Source organism: Sturnira hondurensis, unplaced genomic scaffold (genome assembly GCF_014824575.4).
Source record: "Sturnira hondurensis isolate 20B ecotype Veracruz unplaced genomic scaffold, ASM1482457v3 Scaffold0000880, whole genome shotgun sequence".
Taxonomy (NCBI): Eukaryota; Metazoa; Chordata; class Mammalia; order Chiroptera; family Phyllostomidae; genus Sturnira; species Sturnira hondurensis.
Genome location: NW_028073511.1, coordinates 11,969,053 through 11,991,525, shown reverse-complemented (window position 1 = coordinate 11,991,525; position 22,473 = coordinate 11,969,053). Strand labels below are relative to the sequence as shown.

General features: G+C 42.9%; 1 protein-coding gene across 4 annotated transcripts in view; it reads left to right on the top strand.

Annotated features, from left to right (window-relative positions):
- Positions 1–22,473, top strand: part of PKHD1 (PKHD1 ciliary IPT domain containing fibrocystin/polyductin) — a 457,981-nt gene that overhangs the window by 21,559 nt on the left and 413,949 nt on the right. For all 4 annotated transcript variants that reach the window (XM_037054718.1, XM_037054725.1, XM_037054714.1 and 1 more), the window contains 14 exons: positions 870–1,011; positions 3,821–3,935; positions 4,962–5,240; positions 6,429–6,518; positions 6,603–6,693; positions 8,139–8,281; positions 9,677–9,807; positions 10,555–10,730; positions 13,522–13,660; positions 15,531–15,658; positions 17,919–18,103; positions 18,990–19,112; positions 20,571–20,676; positions 21,166–21,441. In XM_037054718.1, coding sequence (XP_036910613.1) covers positions 870–1,011; positions 3,821–3,935; positions 4,962–5,240; positions 6,429–6,518; positions 6,603–6,693; positions 8,139–8,281; positions 9,677–9,807; positions 10,555–10,730; positions 13,522–13,660; positions 15,531–15,658; positions 17,919–18,103; positions 18,990–19,112; positions 20,571–20,676; positions 21,166–21,441 — 2,124 coding nt within the window. The remainder of the gene's footprint in view (positions 1–869; positions 1,012–3,820; positions 3,936–4,961; positions 5,241–6,428; positions 6,519–6,602; positions 6,694–8,138; positions 8,282–9,676; positions 9,808–10,554; positions 10,731–13,521; positions 13,661–15,530; positions 15,659–17,918; positions 18,104–18,989; positions 19,113–20,570; positions 20,677–21,165; positions 21,442–22,473) is intronic.

Below are 22,473 nucleotides of genomic sequence, written 5' to 3'. Positions count from 1 at the left end.
TTTAATCAGAATTGTCAAACTGACTCATTTTCCCCCCAGCTTTATTGAGATATAATTGACATATAACATAAGCTCCCTTAGTCTTTTCTGCATTATTTCTATTTATTATTGGCCCCATGCATGAGAAAATGAATGCATTAAGAAATTTGCTCAAAGCTACACATTTGGTAAGTGGCAAGGCTGGAATCTGAACCCACAAATATATGATTCCAGAGCATTTACCCTCAGTCCAAGTTTGTATTCAATACAGATTGCACATATGCCTTTGGTCTCAGGGTTTGCCTAATATAAAACACAAATTAATAAGTTCAACATAATTGAAAATGTCACATAATAGCTGCATGTCACTTAATTTGTTCTATGTTGAAGTCCACAAACTGAGGCCAATTTTCTGGGGAATAGAGGATTTTAAGGAGTAGAACTCAACTCCCAGCCTGAACTGGACGTTAAAAGACGCTGACGTCCACTCCCCAACAATCAAGTCTGAGCACAGGATCACATCGTCCCTTTTACTCGACCACAGCATTCGTTCACAGTTTCTCTAGGACGTGGTGATTCTCTTCTCCAGACACTCCCATCAAAAAGGGCTCCCTACTCTTCTCTGGTCCTCTGAAAATATTTCCCCTTACCATTCCTTATCCAGTCTCTCTTTCCAAGAGACTCAATCCTACACCAAGCAGCATTTTCTGCTTTCCAGAACATTTGTGTTATCTGCAGAATCTCTTACATGACTTTTCCATCTGGGTCTCAGTTGACTCGCCTTTCTACTTAGTGCCTGGGTCATCTTGGCTCTGTTGTCTGAAGTCAAGTAATTCCTCAAACTGGGGAGGAATGCTCTCTGGTGTTCATGAAGCACACATGTCTTACAGGCAATCGGGGGCTCCTTTTTGAAGTTGGAGATGCCGCTGAGGGCTTGGACCTGACTGAAGCCTCCCCTGGGTACAGGTGGCAATTTGTCCCTAATGCCAGTTCTCCATTTGGATTTTGGTCAAAGGAGGGGCAGCCTTTCAGGTATGTTGTAGGAGAAGTGAGAGTCCATATCGAAAGCATCGTCAGTGGCCTAGGTGAGGCTAGGAGACAGAAAGTGAGTGATGAGATTTCCGTGGTAAAATGTGTCACGTCCACCAATTGCATGGCCACAGAGTTTGACCATGGTTCTCCACTGGTGGTAGCCATGCAGGTGCACCACAGGCCCTTTGTAGGTGCATGCTACTGATGTAGGCGAATTTCATCGTCATACAACTTAGTTCATAATCTGGTTTGGAAATGACTATTCCTTGGAATATTGAGCTGCGTAGGCTTAGGGACTTAGAAGAGGGCAGGGTAAAACTGGCCACAGGTATGTGGTTAAGAGGTGAAAGCCATGTCTGGATGATGCCAGAGAAAGAAGCAAGCATTTGCCCTTTGGTCATAGGAGGGAGCACAGGCACAGCAGCGAATACTTCTGCTGGGAAAGCCACCAGGGTCCAAGGTCAGCCTGATGGCTGGTGAAAAGCAGGGGAAGCTACTGTGGCCTCTGGGAGACATTGTTTTCAACAGCAGCGGTTACAGCTCGATTATGATGTTTTGAGTCCTTTTAATCCCTTCAAGGATACTGCCAAAATTTCTAGTTCTCTAAAATGGGTTTAAAAGATAAAAAACTGAGAATTGCTTAGAAATTACTGTTTCCTTAATGTCCTCTCAGTGTATGTCTATACTGAGAGGCACAGATCCTTGACTGGGTGACCCTCTACTCGTTGAGAGAGGTTGGTCCCAACCCCTGAGTGTGCATTCCAGCCGTTCTGTGAGCTCCTCCAAGGACTTGCCCATCTCAAATTTTAATTCAGCTGTGGAAGGAAAGCTTTTGTTCCTTGTTCAGGGGATTTCAGACATTGAAGACGCCAAGTAGAGAAGGAAGTCTGTGAACTAAATGAAGTTTCTATTGTCTCAGACACCTTATTAACTAGGCGCTTAACCACCAATACATGGTTTTAAAGTGGCAATAATTGTGGTCCCTTATGGCACCTAATCATGCACCTTTTTTGTTGTTTTTGAGGATCGTCAGTAATGTTCGAAGGAAAACCTTTTAGTTATATTCAGTGATGGGGGATGGTAAGGGGAGAGTCAAACCACCTCCACAGACCAAAGAGCCTTGTGTTATGTGGTACCACCTGTGGGGTGAGTCTCTTTAGCTGCCATTTTGAGGAGCCATTAAGCAGAGAGTAACTCTTTCCACTCTCTGTCATTCATTACTTTAAAATTCAAAAAATTTAAATATTGGAATATTTATTAACTGGTATTAATTATATTGATGGACCTTTAAAATTGTTAGTTTTAAAACTATTTCAGAAAATATGTTGGATTTTTATTGGGATAGTTTAGTAATTTTCTTAGCCATATTTGTCTTTGATACTAGGTCACTAGCATTTGTACTAAACATTTAAAAATATATAGTCACATTTTTAAGTGTTCTGTGCCATTGTCTATAATCTTCTTCGAAGTTGCAGGTTACACATTTTAATTTGAAATTGCCAGTGTGTTCAATTGACTTCTCTGTGGACCATAATCTTTTTAATTGGAAATAAAAAAGACTCTCAGCAGGTGTTGAGGTGTCTGATCAGCATGGAGCAAATACTTCTGTGTGTGTGTGAAATATTATTTAATTAGTAAACCCCAAACAATTAAAAATGACTTACAACCACCTACATTAAATACAACATTGTGCTCAGCATTGTGAGGGTGAGAAGGTCTAGAATAAGGTCATTATCCTTGAGGAGTGACCACCCTCGCTGTGCGCACGTACGGCCACAGAGCAAGGCGAGACTGCAGTATTACTGAAATTCTTCACATATCCAAGTGTGTCCCCTGATCTTTTTATTTAATTCAACTGATACATATGGCGTTATTACTATGTCCCAGGCTTTCTAAGGTAAGGCTTCCCAGGATTTCATGAGATACAACAACTGAGGAAATATTTATCAAGCTAGCCTGCAGATGAGGAACAACAGTCTCCAATAGGTAGAGTGGTTTTTCCAATACTGTACAATTATCAAGTGGCAGAACCAAGTTCTGAATTTCTCTGACTTCAAGGCTTGTGATTTCTAAGGCCACCTTTCTACGCCGCAGTATGGCCCATGTTCTTCTTTCCCCACGGGAATGGGAATGTGGTATTTCAAAGAGGACACGCCAGCACTGTGAAACCTCACATACGCAGACACCGGTTTCTATGAAGTTAATGTCTGCACAAAGGAGAGAAAAGAGAGAAAAGTCTCTCCTGATATTATTAGGGACCATTTCAGGTCTATCATGTTACTCCTCGTAAAGAACTGCACAGTGTTGTTGAGAAGTCAGGTACCATTATTTGGCAGGAAATGTACTAGCTGATATATGATTATTCGCACACACTGACAGCCACCAGGGCTGAATGGAAAGAGGCTAATGTCTGAAGTCAGCCAGAGTGATAAGGGCTTGTGATGCATGACTGTTAGAAAAGGACGCAAGGATCAAGTCAGAGCAATTTCTGATCAGTAATCTCCCCTCCTCTCTAACAACTAGAATAACACTCAGTATTGACTGAATTCCTACCAGGGACCAGACCCTGCACTGGTTGTGTGAGGTAGGTTCTCAGCTAAGCTGCAGAGCACCCTGTGCTGGGCCACAACTTTCCCAGAGAGGATGTGCTTCAGCGGAAGCTGTGCTGGTGTGAAGAGATGGGCTGTGATGCGGAGACTAGTTGGGCACCACAGCTGTTCCCAGAGTTCTCCCGTCAGTCACATGGCACAAAAGTCAGTGACTCAGACTTGGTTGCTCTGCCTTGACTCAGTGCTCCTCTGCTTTACAGAGCACGGCTCAGTGGGTTCTTCGTGGCCCCGGAGACAAACAATTACACTTTCTGGATCCAGGCAGACAGCCCAGCTTCCCTGCATTTCAGTCGATCAGAGGACCCCAGGGCCAAGGTATTTGCCTTCTTCTCATTTCCTTTTCCTTGTTCCCAGTCCTTCACTCCAAATAAGTAAGTAAGTAAGTAAATAAATAAATAAAAACTAAAACTATCATGTTCCACTAGTAATTGTAATATACACAATTAGGCAACCAGGAATCTTAATATATATTCTTTTTGTTGGGGGGAGGGGTTTACTACAAATTTTTAAAATTGAGGTATAATTGACATGCTTTTCATTATTGAAAAAGAGTTTGGTTGAATATGTTGGCACCTACTGTTTATTGAACGTTTAGTGTAAACTGGGCATTATGCTACATTTTTATATACCTAGTCTGTAGGTATACAATTTTCAAAGCATTTTTGTGAGCTATGCATATTTATTTCTGTTTTACAAATAAGGAATTTGGTATTTTGAAGGATTATACGGCCAATCCAGGGCCACTTGGATGATAGGAGACACACAGTATTTACGATTCAAGTCCAGATTTCTCTGACTGCAAAGCTTGTACCTTGTTCACAGTTTTGGGTAGGGATGTAATCAGTCCTAATGCAGGAATTTCCTGATCAGTTTTGAAGGATAAGAAAACGTGATTTGAACAATAGCCAAATTCACTAGTGCTATTGACAAAGAACCAAAGCATCTTTTTTTTCAAATTATTAACATACTTCTGTTGAATTGTTTTGGTAGTTGGCTAGAGGAACATGATAGATTTTGATGTGATTAGTTATTCTCAATTTCTCAGAGAACGTAATATTACCTTATTCACAGCATCACGTAAAACTAGGGCTTCTGGTTGGCTGTTTCTGCTCTATGCGTGGCCCATGCAGCCTCATCTGAATACTATTCAGCTGAGAAAGAGAGAGAGCGAGAAGGGGTAGAAAAGCATAAATTAAACAACCACAGGACCGAGTGTGACTAGGCTAACTTGTTGGGTAAGACAGACCAGTTCTTGTTGATAGCTGTTCAGACACTGCTGTTTGTGAAAAGCATGCTCAGGAACTTTGTAGCATTGATTGTGGTATGTTTATTGGGGCACAGGTGGAGGTGGCCTCCATCAGGGTGGGCACTGCTGACTGGTTTGACTCCTGGGAGCAGAATGGGAATGAAGGAACTTGGCAACAGAAGAGCCCCAAGATGGAGCTGTTCGGTGGAACCAGGTACTACCTGGAGGCAGAGCAGCGTGGGAGAGCCCCCAGCAGGGGACTGAGAGTTGGTGTCCAGATCCACAACACCTGGCTGAATCCTGATGTGGTCAGCACTTACCTCCGGGAGAAGCATCAGATCCGCATCCATGCTCAGAGGCTTCCGGAGATCCAGGTCTGCATCTCTTCCCAGTCCCACAGCATCAAGTTCGAGGACTAAATTCTGGAAGGGTACAGTGTTGCCTAGTGGGAGGGTCACTAGCTGGGAGCCAGAAAATTTGAGTTGTAATTATCACTCTGCTGACAAAGAAATAGGATATCTATTCAATAGTGCTGTGGGGACTTGATGGTTTTGAATCTTACATTTAAGTCTTTAATCCATTTTGACTTTATTCTTGAATATGGTATAAGAAGATGGTCTGGTTTCATTTCTTTCTTTCTTTTAAAAATTAAATATGTGTTTAGTTTTCCCAGGATCATTTATTAAATAGCCTTTAAAAAAGATAAATAAAATTTCAAAGTCTTCTCATTGAGACGACTTTATTCATGGGCTTAGTTTTAGGGATTTAAGGTTCAGGGAAACATTCTTTAGGAAACTTACTCCCTGAAGAAGAGATGAGGTCCACCAAACACACGCGACCTCATGTGTGTGCAAAAGTGTATAGACACATGAGGTTTCCTAGCCTTTTCACTGAGTCACATCTTGTTTCCCTATGCACTGTGTTTTCTAAGTCTACTTTTAAAGGTCAAGGCCTTTGGGTCTCTCAGTTGTGCCCCACATTTTTGTTAAAGAATTTTGGAGTATTTTTGTTGTTCACTTTTTGGTGTACAGTGATGGATCAGCATGGACTCGCCTTTTACGCTTTGAGTCTAATAGAAAAACATGTGTACAAATAGCCACAGGAAGAAATAGAAAACAACAAGTGATATAGGATATAGGTCTCACTCCCTGACAAAAGTGTAGGGTGCCTGGCTGGGAATGTACCGGCAGCCAAGCAGAGACTGAATATGCCTCTGGGAGGCTGGCCTGCCATGTGGCTGTTCCTGCCTACAGGGTCACGCCTGGGAGAGCGTTCTTGTGAGAAGCGCTGAAAGTGGGCCATTCAGGGGCAGCATTTGTCTCACATGCCGAAGAAAAGGCAGGGGAGGGAGTATAGATAAATAGTGACACAGACATGCACATTGTTCCAAGATGAATTTTCATTGGGTGATCTCACTTGTGTTCTCTACATAGTTCTAGATGATAGTTTAAGATATTGAAATTTTAATGAAAAAAAATAGCAAGCCAAGGAAGTATGTTCTTAGATGATCTCTCTGGCTTAATTAGCACACTTAAGTAGTCCTGTTACTCTTGACTTTTTAGATGCTGACTGTGTCTGGGACAGGGGACTTCTTCCTCACTTGGGGCGATGTCTCTAGCCCGTTGATCTCTACAAATGCCACTGCCCATCAGGTGGGAACCTCCTTCGGATAATGAGAGGTGGGGGTGGTCTTCCTGCCCACGCTGTGAACTCCTGCTAGTTCTTCTTTTCAACAGATTCAAACAGCGATTGAGGAGTTGCTTGCAGTCAAATGCCAGCTGGAACCCCTTTCAGCTAACATCTTACTTCGACTTGGATTTGAACAAGGTGCTGTCCCTGGTTTGACAAATTCTGACCTTCTTCTCCATCATTGTCTATTCTCTCTCTCTCTCTCTTATATAAAATGGGAACAATCTTCATTTCCTGTCCAAGGTTCTAACAACAGTCAAATGAAGAAATGAAAACTAGATTTAGACACTAAGTGGCCAAAGGAGTGGCTACTTGCTTGGGAAGGAGCTGCTTGGTGTGGCTGTCCTCCTGGGCTGTTGGTTTAGACACCAAGGATGTGGGGAGTTAGTTATGGAATGCTATCTCATGCAGTGGGAAAAGAGCAAGAGGTATAGGTGGGAAGTGGCAAAACTGTACAAATCTTGCCTAAAGAAATTATGACATAAAACAGTCATCTTAACAAATTATAAAAATGAGAGGGTGTATTTTTAAAACACCAAGGTGAACTACATCACAGTTGACACTCCTTGCCATTTTCCTTGTCTGTAGTTTTCTATGTCATGGTTCACATAGAAAATGGTAACACAGTAGTCCCCCTTATCCAAAATGCCCAGTGAATGCATGAAACACTGGCTATACCATGTTTCCTTCTAAATATATGTAGCAATGATAAAGTTTAATTTAAAATTTCAGCAAAGAAGAGATTGACAGTAATAACTAATAGTAAAATAGAACAATTATAATAACATATTATAATAAAAGTTATGTGAATGGGGTGTCTCTCTGTTTCTCAAAAGATCTTACCATCCTGTCCTCACTCTTATTCTTCTTGTGCTGATGCAAGATGATAAAATGCCCATGTGGTAGATGAAGTGAGGTGAATAATGCGTGCATTATGACAAAATGTTAGGCCACTGTTGACTGCATTCAAACTCAGGGAGAGTTTTACATCCTCTCTTCGGCGTATCTGAACTGCCAGCATCACCCCTCTTGCACTCTGGGACCACTATTAAGTAAAATAGGGTTTCTTGCCCGCATGCATTGTGGTACCATGACAGTGGATCTGATAGCCCAGAGGGCTACTGAGTGACTGACTACTGGGTGGGGAGTGTCTACTGCCCCGTGGAGACACTGGACAAAGGGATGAGTCACCTCTTGCAAGGGGCAGCGAGCGATTTCACCACATTACTCAGAGCAGCATGAAATCTAAAACGTATGAGTTATTGGTTTCTGGAATTCTCCATCTAATAATTTCAGGCCATTGTTAACTGCTGGTAACTAAAACTGTGGAAAGTGAAACCATGGTAATGGAGGACTACTGTGTATTTTTGATGTTCCATGGCAGACAGAATGAAGTTTTCATAGCTGGAGCCTTCACACTGGGGGCTTCCAGTCAGCCTAAGCCCTGCCCAACTCATCCAAAAGCTGGGGGTGGGGTGCAATATCACAGTGAACCCATAACTGGTTCCCTTTCTACACATTTTGGGAAGCTCTGCCTTTTTAATACCTACCCTGTCTCTTAATTTTATTTGAACTGCATTCAGGCCCAGAAGGTTCCAGCTTTGATGGGGACCTCACCAGTGGGACAGAGCCCTTCTGTGGGAGGTTCAGCCTCCATCAGCCTCGACACCTTGTCCTAACACCCCCAGCTGCCCAGAAGGGCTACTGGCTGGATCAGTACACGCATGTAAGTGGCAGCCCTCACGCTTCCGGGCAAGTTGGGTAGGGAAGGATTGGTGTTACTCTCAGGGGTTGAGACAAACAGAAGCACAAAAGAGTGATGACTGTGATATGTCCAGAGGGTTTTGAGCTGAAGTTCTAGGTTTCTGAAATGCTGTTTCAGGTGTGAACAGACACCTCCAGTCCTCCATTAGCTACTTGTCACATAGAAATACCTTCATATTAGCTATGAGATCTACGAAATGTTTTACTTTCCTACACAGGGGTGGACAAAAGTAGGTTTGCAGTCATGACTACGTGAAACAGTTTATTCTTATATTATTATTTATCAATTATTGTATTATTTTCCATACCGACAACTGTAAACCTACTTTTCTCCGCCCTGTATATTCTTTGCTCTTTAGGTAGAAGCACAGATTCTATAGTCAGACTCCCTGGGTTTGCATTCCGACTCTATGTTCTGCGTGCCCTCTGTGCGTCACTTCAGTTTACTCACCCGAAACGTGGGTCCTAATGCTGTCTCCTCTCAGGATCCAGTCAAGTGCCTGTGCAGTGGTTAGGACTCGGGTGAAGATAGTTCTTGTTATTTATACAGTTAGTGTTGTTATTGATGGGTTGGCCGACACATTTCTTGAACCCCTTTCACACCCTTTGTGCCAATAGCTCTGTCATCTTTCACAGAGCAGGGCAGCTCATTTGCTCTATGGGTCCCAGAGTGAGGCTCAGTGGGGCGGCTGAGCCCATGGCTGTGGTTTCAGGTCCCTCCCTAGTTGAACGGATTGGGAGCCAGGACTAAGTGATTCAGGTTGAAGCACTGCCCATTTCCCAGTAATTCCTGTACAGCAGAGGCTCCCAGTGGGCAAATTTTGCCTCCTAGGGGAGAGCTGGCAACTTATGGAGACATTTTTGGTTGTCACATTGGGTAAGTGGTACTGGCATCCACTGGGTAGGCTCCAGGGTTGTTACTAAACATCTACAATGCACGGAATGGCCCCCTCCCAGGAAATGAGTATCCAATCCAAAATGTCAATAGTGCTGAATAAAACATATTCTGCTCTAAAGACTTTTTGAGCCAAACAATTTTACTTAACGCAGAGTTAGAAACCAAGGATGATGGGGAATTCTTAGAGTTCAGACATAAGAACTTTCTAATTGAGATATTCTAAAATTGTCATTGCCAAACACAGTGGTAGGCATTTACTATCCTCTCTTGGACAAATAACAATTCACTGTTCCAACTTGTCTGCCCAGCGAGACCAGGAAGGTCCAGGAGGGCAGGGACTGGGCTGACTCTTTCACAGCATGAGGCAGGGCTCTGGGGAGAGGACTCTCCTCACCCCACTTTGTTTGAGTGGCTGCTTCTCGCACTAATAGAGCTGGAGCCCTTATGTGTTGTCTATAGCTGTGCATTGCATACAAAGGCTGCGTGAGTAAGATCCTGAAGGTGACTGTGTCCTTCACAACTGATCTTCAAAACATCATTAAGAAGAACATTACCTGTGACTGGAGACTCGTGGGAGCCAGTGAAGAAAGGTAGATAATCTGTAGGGAGGTATGGTGGGAATTCTGCCAACTGGGGTGATTCGGTCTCTCGGGGGCACTGGCCTACCCGAGGTACTGCCTGTGATATTTGAGACTCAGATACTAACTGGGGGTTCTGAACATGGAGGAGAAAAAATGGAGCCCAGAGAAGTTTGATTACAGAAGAGTTAGGTGTGAGAAATATACTACTTCTTAGAAGGAAACTGATATTTCTCATAGGGATAAAATCATAGAATGTAACACGTGGAAGAGACTTTGGAGAGCATTCCTTGACATTATAGATGAGAAAAATCTGTGCTTCACAAAAAATCATTCAGTGAGTAAAATTCTGGAATAAAATTCAAGCATCTTGATCCATCAATTCAGTGCTCTTTCTCGATAATCTCTTAAGGGTTTTGTAAGTGGTTTTAAACCTAAATATTCTGGCAATGCTCAGGAAGATTAATCTTTCTTGTCATTAGAGCCTACATATGATCTGTTTAAGACAGATAATTACATTGTAATTTTAAAAAGCTGCTGACACCGAGTGCCATGAATGAGTGATTGCTTTAAAATGCGGTTCACTGATGTGACATCACAGCTGAGCTGAGCCTGACTTGGTTGCTTGTACCCAGGGCACACAGAACTGTTTGGGCTCCATGATTCAGGGCTACCCAGTCCTCAGGCCCCTGGGTCCCAGGGCTAGGGTTCTAATGGGAGAGGACTGCAGGTGCACTCATCTGCACTCTTATTTTTCAGCTGGCGGTTCACCTGCACTAATCTCTGGAAGGCTTGCGTGCATCGCTCCTTGCATCTCCAGATGTCTCTGGCACACTCCCTGGTGCTGGTTCATCGAATTGACCTCTTCCCTCTGGCACAGGAGACGGGAGTGTTCTATGTGGATGAAGTTATTATTGCAGACACAAACCTGACAGGTGATTGTCGAATCCACTCTCCTCCATGGACCTCTCCCTCGATTGCCAATTTTAAACGTTCTACTAGGGGCTGCAGTCCTGTTCGTGAAGGGGGACAGGTGATGCCCATCTTGCCTGCCTTGGTTCTAAAAAGAGGATGGGGTTGGTATTATGCATCCTTGGGCCCTATATTTCTCTAGCTAATTCCTCTTTTTTCCCCCTATTCACTACAATGCTTGCTGTTGCTTTTAGAACTTGTGCTTAGCCCTAATTTCACTACTTCCTTGCTGAGAAGCCTTGGTTTCCTCATCTATAAAATGGGCATACCGAAGTCCTTGCCTCATTGGATTACTGTAAAGATTAACTAAAGTATAGTGTAAAGCACTCATCACAGGTCCTGAACATAGTAAGTGCTCAGTAAATATAAGCAATTATTATTACTATTAACATTATCATTACCGTTAGAATAACAAGATTTCTTGATCTCCCTATCAGCTAATATCTACCAAAGAAAGTGCTGGAAGAACACGGAAATATCTGCCTATGGAAATGGACTGAAAGTCTGATTTACAACAGGCTCAGTGAGAGTCAGAGGATAACGACGTTCTCATGAGAAAGCCTTGTCTTTCTTTCTGCCGATCCAGATTCCTCCCACGTGTCATTCAGAGCCCAGGCCTGTCCTCTTTCTCCACTGAGTCCTTCGGCCTCCTTAGGCACAGTGATCTCACTGGGCTTTCTTGTCCACAGGCCTTAGGGACAAAGGGCTCATTAGGGGTCCTTCTGAGACTGGCCACCGGTGACACACACCTTGGGAAGGGAAGCCCACAGCTCAGGCAGAAGCTGCTGTTTGCTCCCAGGGCCTCCAGGCTTCCAAGTTCTGTTTGCTTTCCATTTTATTTTATTTTAAATCTCTGGGACTTTGCAGCTCAGCTTCCCAGCTTTCAGTAGCTTCTCTCTCTTTCTCCCAGGAGAAAAGGAGGAAACAGTCATTTACATTCTGACTTACAAAATATGCAAGTTTTCAGTCTTTTGCTTATAAAATTGCAGAGCTGAGGGCAGAGGAGCTTGGGGGCAGGTGGTAAGAGGACTCTCCTTCAGCCCTGAAATGACATCACATTTGAATCCATCAAAATTCTGTCTCTTATCTGTTTCAGTGGTTTAAGTGCTGTGAGGGCATCTGGGTCAGACTGAGTCACTGCTTATTTTAAGCCCTCTTTAAGATACTGGCACATAGAAAATAATATTCGGATGGCACACTTGGGTAACCCCCTGAATTCTTGGTGCCTAAGATCCCAAGCCAGGGCCTTTGGTGACCCTGAATTTCCGCCCAGATTCCTGGAGGATTGAGGGGTTCAACATTTCATACCCTTGAACTCACCGACTGGGAAATGCAGAAGTAGATAATGGATGCCTTCCCCCTTTTTAAATTTCCCCCCTTAAAGTGCCATCTTAAACCCCCAAGCCCTCCAAGTGCAACATCCAGAGTGCTTTCTCCCTGCCCCCACCTCTGTGCCATCAAATGCTCCAGTACCTGGAACCATCTCGGAGTGCCTTGAGGAGGGAAGCAGAGGGTGGGAGGGCAGAGGCAAGAAAGAATATCCGAGTGGCTTTTGTAAAGCTACGTTTCCTGCTTTGGCTATTATCCTGTTAGCAACAACTTTGCTTTGAGGATTATTTAATGACAACACAAACACTACACAATTGGGCTCAATATTCATCGTCTGACATTTATCTGATCAACTTAACACCTGATTACATTCTCCCATGAAATGTCCTTTATGAAAGTTCTTTTCATCTAGTGGTAGGGCAGCATTTATTTCTCACTTTTTAGAACACTATGAGATACTCCCATTGCCTCTACCCTATAGATATGGAAACCAAAGCTAAGAAGGGCTGAATATCTCATCCCAAATCCCATCGCTGGGATGTAGGGGAGATTGGAACCTGGAGATCACTGATACCAAAGCCAACTTCAATGATTCCATCCCCAGCTGAGTGAATAAACATTTATCGACCACCTACTCTATGCCTGGTGTTGTACTAGGCATTGGGGGTGCAAAAATGACCCCTTTACTGTCTATTGTCTCAGTTGTACTGTCTTGGGGAAGAAGCTGTCTTTTACACAGTGCCTAGTTGGCGGGGGGAATGAATGAAATTACATTGTGCTGGTCATTTAAACCTGCCATTTCACTAAACTGTCCCTACCGCGCAGATTGGTCTATGTCATGATTCCCATTTATAAATAAGAAAATGTCTTAGAGAGGTTAGGTTGATTAGCCAGATGGTAATCCAATAGAAGTGGGAAATCAGGATTTCGACAGTGGTCTGTCTGAACGCCGGCACCTTTTCTGCCCATGTGCTGACTCTATACTGTAGATACATAGTAAGTGCCCCTGGGACGTGCCTCAGGCGTTTGGCATTTCTAAGGAGGATCCGCTGTACGTTCCTGGAGTTGCCAGGGGCCTTGGAGAAGGAGGAAAGACTGGCCAATCCACACTGTAATAGATTCTCTGTGTAAGGGGTTCTTCTATGGCAGGGGAATGATGGTTTTCTTGGCTTAGGACTTTCTGAACTTTGCTGTGAATATTTGTCTCTTTACACCATAACCTTGCTTTTTTTTTTTTTTGCCTCTGACTTTGCTCTTCATCCAGTAAATGGGAGGAATTTCAACACTAGGTGTGTGCTGAGATCTAAGTAACTCAGCATCTCCAGCTGGGATTTTCCATGCAACTGGTGTTGCATCTTGAGTTGCAACACCATTACCATTACCAATTACCAATTATTTGGTAATAATTGGACCATTGGTTTCTAGTTTCTCAGGCTGATTCTGGAACAGCTCGCCCAGGAGGGAATCTGGTGGAATTGCTCTCTGTGGTGGGATCCCCTCCAGTCTTCAATGTAACATCCTGGTTGGTGGGGTGCGGCTCAGAACTCCCACTCATCACTGCAAGGTAGGGAGCTGCCTTTGCTCACCTGTCCCTCTGTAGGATTGCTAGTTGACCTTGGCTGATGCAAAGGTGGAACTTTTGTTAGGAAAAGCCACCTGTCTGGTTGCTTAAAGCAATGCTTCTCAGTGTTGAGAATGCTGTATCAGACACCTGGAGCTCTTGTTAACACATAAATCACTGCGCCCTAAGCGTACCATCTTTAATACAGTGGGTTTAGGGCAGGGTCTGAGAATTTGCATTGCCAATGAGTACCCAGGCAAGGCTGATTTTACTGGTCTAGGTACTACACTTTGAGAACTAGTTTCTAGTGAATTTGTTTAAAAGTAGTTGTATGTTTATGCTGTTCATGTCCCTCATTCCATTCCTGATATATTAATCTTACTGGAATCTGAGGCTAACTCAGTCTGAGCAGCAAAAGTAGCTGTTTCTAAGAATTTACCACCAGATGGCACTAGAGCCCCATAAGCAATACTTTTTTAATAGTCAAACTTTTCAGCCAAGTTTACAAAAGGGTAACTAAAGATCAGGCTCCTCTAAACTCATAGGACATGTCTATGCTGTAATTCATTCTTTTCACTTTTCACTAAAACCCCAGTAGGATGGGAAACATTGAGATGCTCTGCCTTTAAAATTTCTTTCTCTTCCCCCATCTCTTTCTTATATGTTTCAAAATAAGTTCTCAGAAACCATGCTCACACACCGTGTACTGACAAGAGGTGCAGAAAGCTTGACTTTGTGCTCCACTTTCCTTGACATGGTCCTCTGTGGCAGGAGAGAATCGAAATCCATCAGTGGAATTAAAGAGAGAAAGGACTTTGGTAGTGGAGACAGAGCTGCCACGTTAGCCAGCCTACACGCCTATGCTTTCAATGTCAACATTATTAACTCTGAAATGATAGGGGGGAATTTAGATTATTCTGGACAAGGGCCATACTAAGAGTAATCCTCACAACCTTCATTTCTGAGTTTTCCTCAAGTGCCTTACCTCCTTCTGGAAGCCTCCAGTGTAGGCAAGACAGGGCACCCTTCAAACAGGCCTCCCTGGGATTCATCCCCCAACACAGCTAGTGACCCTGCGTCTGACTGCTTCTGCCTGGTTGTACATGTCTACACGTAGTGCTTACTCATGCTGTTGATAGAAATTAGACATGCTTGTTGTTGAAAATTTGGAAAATGTAGAAAAACGCTCAAAGATGATAAAAATCACTCTGTCTGCTCAGAGGTAACTTCTAGTTACCTATTGGATCTGTATTCTGAATGCCTTTCCCCTGAGCAGTTTTGTATTCATATGTACATGAATATATTTACTTTTAAATCTCTTATTGGTACCAAAAATAACAGACTATATTGGTGATGTCCTTTTCACCTAAGTAAAAATGGAAATTTCCCCATTTCATTAAGCATTATTCTAAAATATAGTTCTTAATGCGTGAATGGTAGTCCATCTCATGGTGTCACAGTTTATTTGACCCATTTATTGTGTTAAGAGCAGAATGAGGCAGTTGGTGTATTTGCACACAGATATTAGAGAGGAACTTGGCAGCTGGAGTGGCCTGGGTTTCAGCTGGGGGTACCGCAGGGGGCAGTACCTGTCACTGATGTTTCATTTGACTATGCACATGGCATTGAGAATACCGTGTTCTCCTTCTGCTCTGTGCCTAGAGCCCTGGAAACCCAGGGAAGGGGAAGGACAGGACACTCTCAAAGGGTCCTAATATTGACACCACGTTTTTCCTGCTGTGATGGGAAAGGGGTACCCAATACTTGGGAACTTGAGCTCATGGTCTGAGACCACAGAAGACTGGTTGGTCTTGGAGAGGCAGCGGCACTGGAAGGTTACTGTGGTTAACACTCCGTGTTTGCTGTGCCGCAGCCCTGTGCCCAATGATGGGGCAGAAGAAGGATCTGGGATGGCCCAGGTGACAACGCAGAGACTGCAGAGAACAAGTCCACCTTTGGGAGGACACTTTCGCATCCAACTTTCTAATACAGTGATTCCCGGTAAAGGGGCTAATGGGGTGGGCGTGCAGCGCTTCTCATTCACATTTCTAGGGGCATTCCCAGGCCAGCAGCACCCTGTGAGATGGCTAGGCATGGCACTGTCTTAAAGCTATTTTAGTTATTTTCCAGGGTTTGAAAATGACCTTATTAAATTTAAAGGTCTGGACAATAACAATAACATATTTTGCTAATAAAATCCCAACCTTTTCATTTTATAGATGTGAAAACTGAGTGGATTAGCTTCTTGGAGCTGTCAAAACAAATGACCGCAAACTTGGTGGCTTACAATGACAGAAATCTATTCCCTCACAGTCTGGAGGCCAGAGGTCCAAAATCAAGTTGTTGGCTGGGTTGTACTTCCTCCAAAGTCTCATGGGGACAATCCGTTTCCTGCCTTTGCCAGCATCTGGTGGCAGCCAGCATTCCTTAGCTATGGCCGCACCCCTCCAACCTCTGCCTCCATGGTCACAATGTCTTTTCCTCTTCTGCCTCAGAACTCCCTCTGCCTCCCTCATGAGAATGCATAAGATTGCATTCAGGGCCTACTTCAATAATTCCAGTTAAACTCTTCTCAAGATTCTTAACCATATCTTATGCTATATATAAGGTAATATTCCTAGGTTCTAGGGTTTAGGGCATTGACCTGTCCTCTTGAGAGCCACTCAGGTTTGCCCAAAGATCATTCAGATAGTTGATGCCAGTGTCCAGGTGTGAACTCAGGTCTCTGATTTGCAGGTCAGTCCTCTCGTCGCTAGAGTTCGTTAGGCCAAGGCCATGGTAGCTGTGGTTCTTCTGAATTAAACTCCATGGTGGCACCATGTGCTCTTGAGGATTGTAATGATCGTAACAAAGGTAGAAAGAGCTTTCAGCTGCAATGAGAGTGGAAGGTTCCTAAATCTTCAGTAACAGACACATTTCACACAGGATAAGAATTAGACATGATTATAATATGCTATTTAGTTGATATAAACATAAAATCAGGAAGGAGGCTCAGGAGAACTCAACAGTGGCTTGGCATGTGGTCCAAAAGTCTTCTACCTTCCCACCCAGAAGGATGCCGGGCTTGCTTGCAAAGAATCTTCTTGAGTGGGCAAAATGGTGTGGTATTTTCACTCTAATAGAGCGACTTAGGGAAAGTGGATGGTACCTGTGCTGTTGGAGTCTGCTAGGTGGGTGAATAAGTGCCAACGGTGCCCAGCCTCTGTGAAGTCCATTGTTGTTGCCCTTATCACGGACGAGAAGCTGCAGCCTGTGTTCGAGGATACTGTTTCCGCCACCCGCTTCTCTTGCTGATGTTGCCTCCCATCGTTGCCCGAAGAGCAACTGGGGGAAGACAGCCGTAACCTGGCCTTTTGAAATGGTGATGACCTCAAATTTTGTAACTGTAGAAGAAGCTTTCTGAAAAGAACGAGAATTTTGTTTGCATTTTAGAAATATGATGGCATTTTATTAACACCCCAAGGTATGAGTTTTAAGAGGAAAGCTCTTGGGTAGGTAGAACCTGGATTTTAATTGAAACTGGTCTCACTTGGTTGGCAAGCTTCTGAATCTCCTTGGGTTTCTTTTTCTTAATCTCCAAAGGAGGCGTTAGGGTACCCAATGACCCACCTCACAGGGCTGTTGGGAGCGGCTAATGAAATGGAAACTTTTGGTACAGCATGAAACAGTACAAACATAAGCAGGGCTTAAGCACAGAGGGTTATTTCTCTATGGGGAGGTGGAATGAGGAAGCAGGTGGTTGGGCTTAAAGGGAATTCTAATAGAGAAACCGAAGTTAAATGCCAACATTCCTCAGCTGGGTTGGCTAAGTTTTATGGGTGTCAGCTGCTGTGTGCCTCCCTCACTCCCTGTGAAAGGTGGCCAACTTCTCTCTGTTCACAGAGCCAGCTACATTTTTCCTAGGGAACACCCAACATTTAATTAGACTTTCAGGAATTATCAGGGTGTCTGGAGTTTATATTTGAGCTGACAGTTGGGATACTCTTGTCTGATGGGACTGTGCTCTCTGCTTGCTGTGAGATGTGATACTGACCGAGGGTATCATGATGTGAAGCATGGACATCTACCCATGCTCGCCATAGGAAAAAAGTGGTTTAACTAGGCTGGGGGTTGTCTTGAAGCTATAGTTTGAACACGAGGGTCTCCCACATATTTAGTAGGTGTCTTGACATTTATTCTGTTATGATGAGACCCTGTTCTCTGCATGATGAGGTAGAATAATTAAGATCTTTTGTTTTCGATATTAAAACCTTTCCCACAGATGTCCCTGTACATATTTCAGCTAGTCGCCTTCGGAAGCTCTTACAGGACAATGCCGATGACTTCACCTCCAGGTACCTCAATGTCAGTGACTTCACTGTGATGGAGGATCTGAAATCTTGCTATGAACACGTATGGACTCTCTCCTGGTCCACCCAGGTTGGGGATTTGCCCAATTTCATCAGGGTATGTACAGTATCCCTTTGGGCAGTATGGATTTTGTGTCCTGGGACAGTGTTGTAAAGAAAAATATCAGAATGAGGTGAATGGAAACTGTCATGAATTATTGGTTTTGTCGGAATATTGAAGTAAAAGGGTCAATGATCTTTTTTCTGAAAGTTTTCGAGACATAATTTGTATCTCATATCTCTGATAAAGCCATTTGAACCTAACATCTCCTTCCTCAACTTGGTGTAGGTAGAGACGTCACTGGTCAGTGTCCACCATACAGTAATTCTACATCTGTTATTGGGTAATTTAAGCAGATGCGACTGACTTAGATTGTCAGGGAGGCAGATGGCAGAGCAGAAGGAAGTTTAGAAGAGGATTTGCTGTCTTTGGGTAATGACAAAACCAGATGCGCTTGCATATTTAGGGTTTTAAAAAATAATGTAATGCTCATCTAGCTTTTGGTTATTATAAAATGAAACCTAAGATGGAATTTGATCCCTGTTATATGCTATCGTGAGTCATCTGGTTTTCAAATAAAATACTTGGGTGGAGATGAAGGACAGGAGTCATCTCATAGCACTTGTGTCCTTACATTTTATTGTAATGTTTTAGATCGCAAACATATAAAATAGAAAAGCACGTAGAAACAAAAATATCTCAAGACTTAGAAGAAATGATTAATTTTTTATGTCTTTTTATGCAACTATTTGCAAATAACTGGGACTTTCATTAGCCACTACTTACATTAGGTTTCTAGTTTTCAGTCCCCTGCCACTCTATTTTTACTTTCTAGCTATCCGATTATCTTAAACTAAATGCAAAAATACCCTTTATTATTTGTTTTCATCGAGATTAGGTTGCTAGTCCACGAGTGAATTGACCAGAAATGTACTTGTCTCAGGTCTCTGGTGCAAGCCTAACTGGGGTGAACCCTGCTGCGACCACTCGTGTGGTATACGATGGTGGAGTTTTTCTTGCACCCATATTTGGAGACATGTTGGTTACTGCCAACCAACACACGCAGGTGAGAGTGGGTGGGGCAGCTAAAATGAATGGACTAGCTTCAAGTTCATGTCAGCTCCTCCCTGGCTTGTAATGTGGACCAATCCCAACGATTCATTTTCTAACATGTAACACAGACAATTACGGCTTTCTTCTTTCTACTTCCACAGGGTATGGAAAGGACTCTACAAACATTAAGTGCTTTGTAAATACAACATCCTGTTATTGTAGTTATTGATGCTATTATTATGGCATAAAAATAGAGAACCTCTGTAACTACATATGATGTATATGTCCACATGGTAGCATTGAAAAGTAAATGAGCTAACTCAACTCCCTTTCTTTTTAAAGTGTCTTTTTTTATTTTCCATCTGCCCATACTTCTCTTATAAGTCATAATCCTTTTTAAAAAATTTAAAATATAAAACTATAAAGAATAATATACCAACACCAGAGTATGTAAACTGAGGATTAGTTATCATCAATATGCTAATATATATAATATCTTTTGTCTTTATGAATAAAATAAAACAATATAGAAAAAATCAGTGTTCTTTATAGATTGTGCTTTCATGCTATCCCAATACCCATTTCCTCCAGAAGCAAACACTGTTATAAACATAGTGTGTACACTTTTAATCCATATTTCATACATAGAGAGTCTAATGAACATATCTTTTTCACCTTCCTCATTTCCAAGTGTTGTAGAGTTCAATTAGATTAACATTAGTTCTAGGAAGGAAGAAAGACCTATGAAAATGGACTCTTGAACAATGCGGGGATTAGGGACACTGACCCCCCCCCAGTAAAAAAATATATGGATAAATTTTGATTGCCCTGTATATTATATGTATTATATACCATATACAATATTATACAATAGAGTAAGTTAGAGAAAAGAATGTTATTAAGAAAATCATAAGGAAGAAAAAAACTTACAGTGTTTGTAAAAAACCATTTGTGCATAAGTGGACATGTGCAGTTCAAGCCATGTTGTTCGTGGGGCAGCTGTAGACTCTTTCTGGGACCCCACCATTCTAGGACAAAAAAGGCCCCAGAGCAAGGGTCTAAATACTCTAGTCTTCAGTTACATACCCACGTAGGAATGGTGGGAGGAAGGTGCCTACTCCATTGGCATTTACTAGCAAGAAAGGGCTTTTCACAGGAAATAGCTACCTAGTTGAAAACACAGAGTGATAAAATTCCCTGTGTAGTTTGAGTTTTATTAAATTTAGTTTTATATGACAGAGAGGAACATTTAATTGTAGAAATGTTAGGTTTTAGCATGCCCACCATCAGCCTATGAAAGTCATATATTTTGAACCACTCATTACCATTTAGGGTTTATTACTGGGAAATAGAAGAAAGAAAATAGATGAATTACTAACACATTTTAATTTGGACAAATTTCACAAGTACCTTATACTCTTGAGTACATGAAATGCACACATTTGGGTTGAATTCTTTTGCCTCTTTTCAGGTGGTTGTACGTGTGAATGACATACCGGCTCATTGCTCAGGTTCCTGCTCTTTCCAGTACCTTGAAGGGTCAACTCCCTGGGTCCACTCTGTGTGGTATTCCTTTGGTATGATTTGCAACTTGGTGTTGAGATCGTTATGATCTTTAGACTAGAGTGATTTTTATAGGCCCCGTACATGGTGATGGGTAGATGGAGGTGCCTTAGTTTAGAGAGTGGGTGTTTAGTGGTGCAGCAGAAAGGGTGTGTTTTGGCCAATGTAACGGATATGGTCACGAATGGAAAGGGAGCCAAGGAGATTTTTGATGACTTAGTATTTTATTCTCTCTGTCCCTTGTTTTGGAATATTCTTTACTTTGACTCCCCTCCTTCCATTTTGCTTTGTCAGTCATTACTAGTTTGAGATAATTTAAGGGAGGGGCTGTATGCTATAATGATAAATGCCAATGTCCAATATTTGGGTCCGTATTCAACTCCTTGAATTCTGTGAGGGAAAGGTGAGAGGAAATGAACATTTGATGTTAAAGAGAATTCTCTGAAATGGAGTGATGTCACTGAGAAATGATTTTGCTCTTTTAATGTCTTTCTTCCTTTAAGGCAGTGACACGACCCTACTGGTTTATATTGCCGGAACTAGTTTCTCGGGTGACTCCCATGCCTTGCAGATTACAGTGAGCGAAACAAGTTGCAAAGTTATTTTCTCAAATCAAACACATGTGGTCTGCGAGACAGACCTGCTGCCCGTTGGAGTGCATCAGATCTCGATGTTGGTGAGACCCTCCGGTCGTGCCGCCAATGCCAGTGGGGAAGGCCTCTTCCTGAACGTGGAACCCAGACTGGATGCCGTGGAGCCTACCATAGCTGCAGAGATTGGTAATACCGGGAGGACCCCACATTGCCTCTGAATTTCTGTGGGTAGCATTCTTGCCGACACGCAGGAGTCTAGTCCTGCCATGTAATAAATTCTGTATCCACTATGATTTACAGCTTTTTGTTTTCTGCCATCAGCATTTCTTCTAATGAGCAACAGACCCTTGAGCCCTTAGATGAACTCACTTGCTACATAGTTTGGCTGATGGTGTTAGGCATAATTGGGTCAGTCACTGAGTCACCGGGACAATTTGGTTTAGTGGAAACAACACTCGATTGGGTGTTAGGACTTACGTGCCTGGGTTTTCATGATGCCAAAGTCAGATGTGTGACCTTAGGAATGTCCGTTACTTTTCAGAGACTTTAGCTTCCTAAGAATGATGATGATAGGCATAATGTCACTTATGGAGTATCTCTGCTAGGTAGTCTCACACTCTAACTGCTTACAGCTGCCTGGAAGATGGAGTTACTGTCCACATTTTTCAGATGAGATAGTGGTCTTTCTGAGAGAACAATGACTTGCCCCAGGCTTTCCAATGGAAAGAGGTAGACTTACAAACTGGAACTGTCAGATGCCAAGGCTCCTGCTGCTTGTGCGTGCCATGCTCTCCTAGTTATACCGTGGGCCTAACGATGCTTAACTTGTAGGCCTCCTGTTTTTGTATGAGATTAAAATGAATCAACAGTGGGGAACGTCCCTTGAAAAGTACATACGTATGCATGTGTGACATGAAGATCTTGCCCACTAGAAGACTTGCACACAGTGGATGTTCACAGATGTTTGCAAACTGACACACACTTGGATACTTGGCTGGCACGCAGAGCCAGCTACCATTTCAGTAGTGGGGGGGTATAGAGAGGGCAGTGGGTCTTGTTGGTGTCAGCTGCAGGGATTGGATCTTGGTGTCATGAAAACCAAGAACTGCTTCAGGCTTTCTGAGGGACATGAGCAATTGAAAACTATCCAGCCAGATTGCAAGAATCTGAGAAATGAAACAAATATATTTTACATATAGATGTAAGAATATGTATATA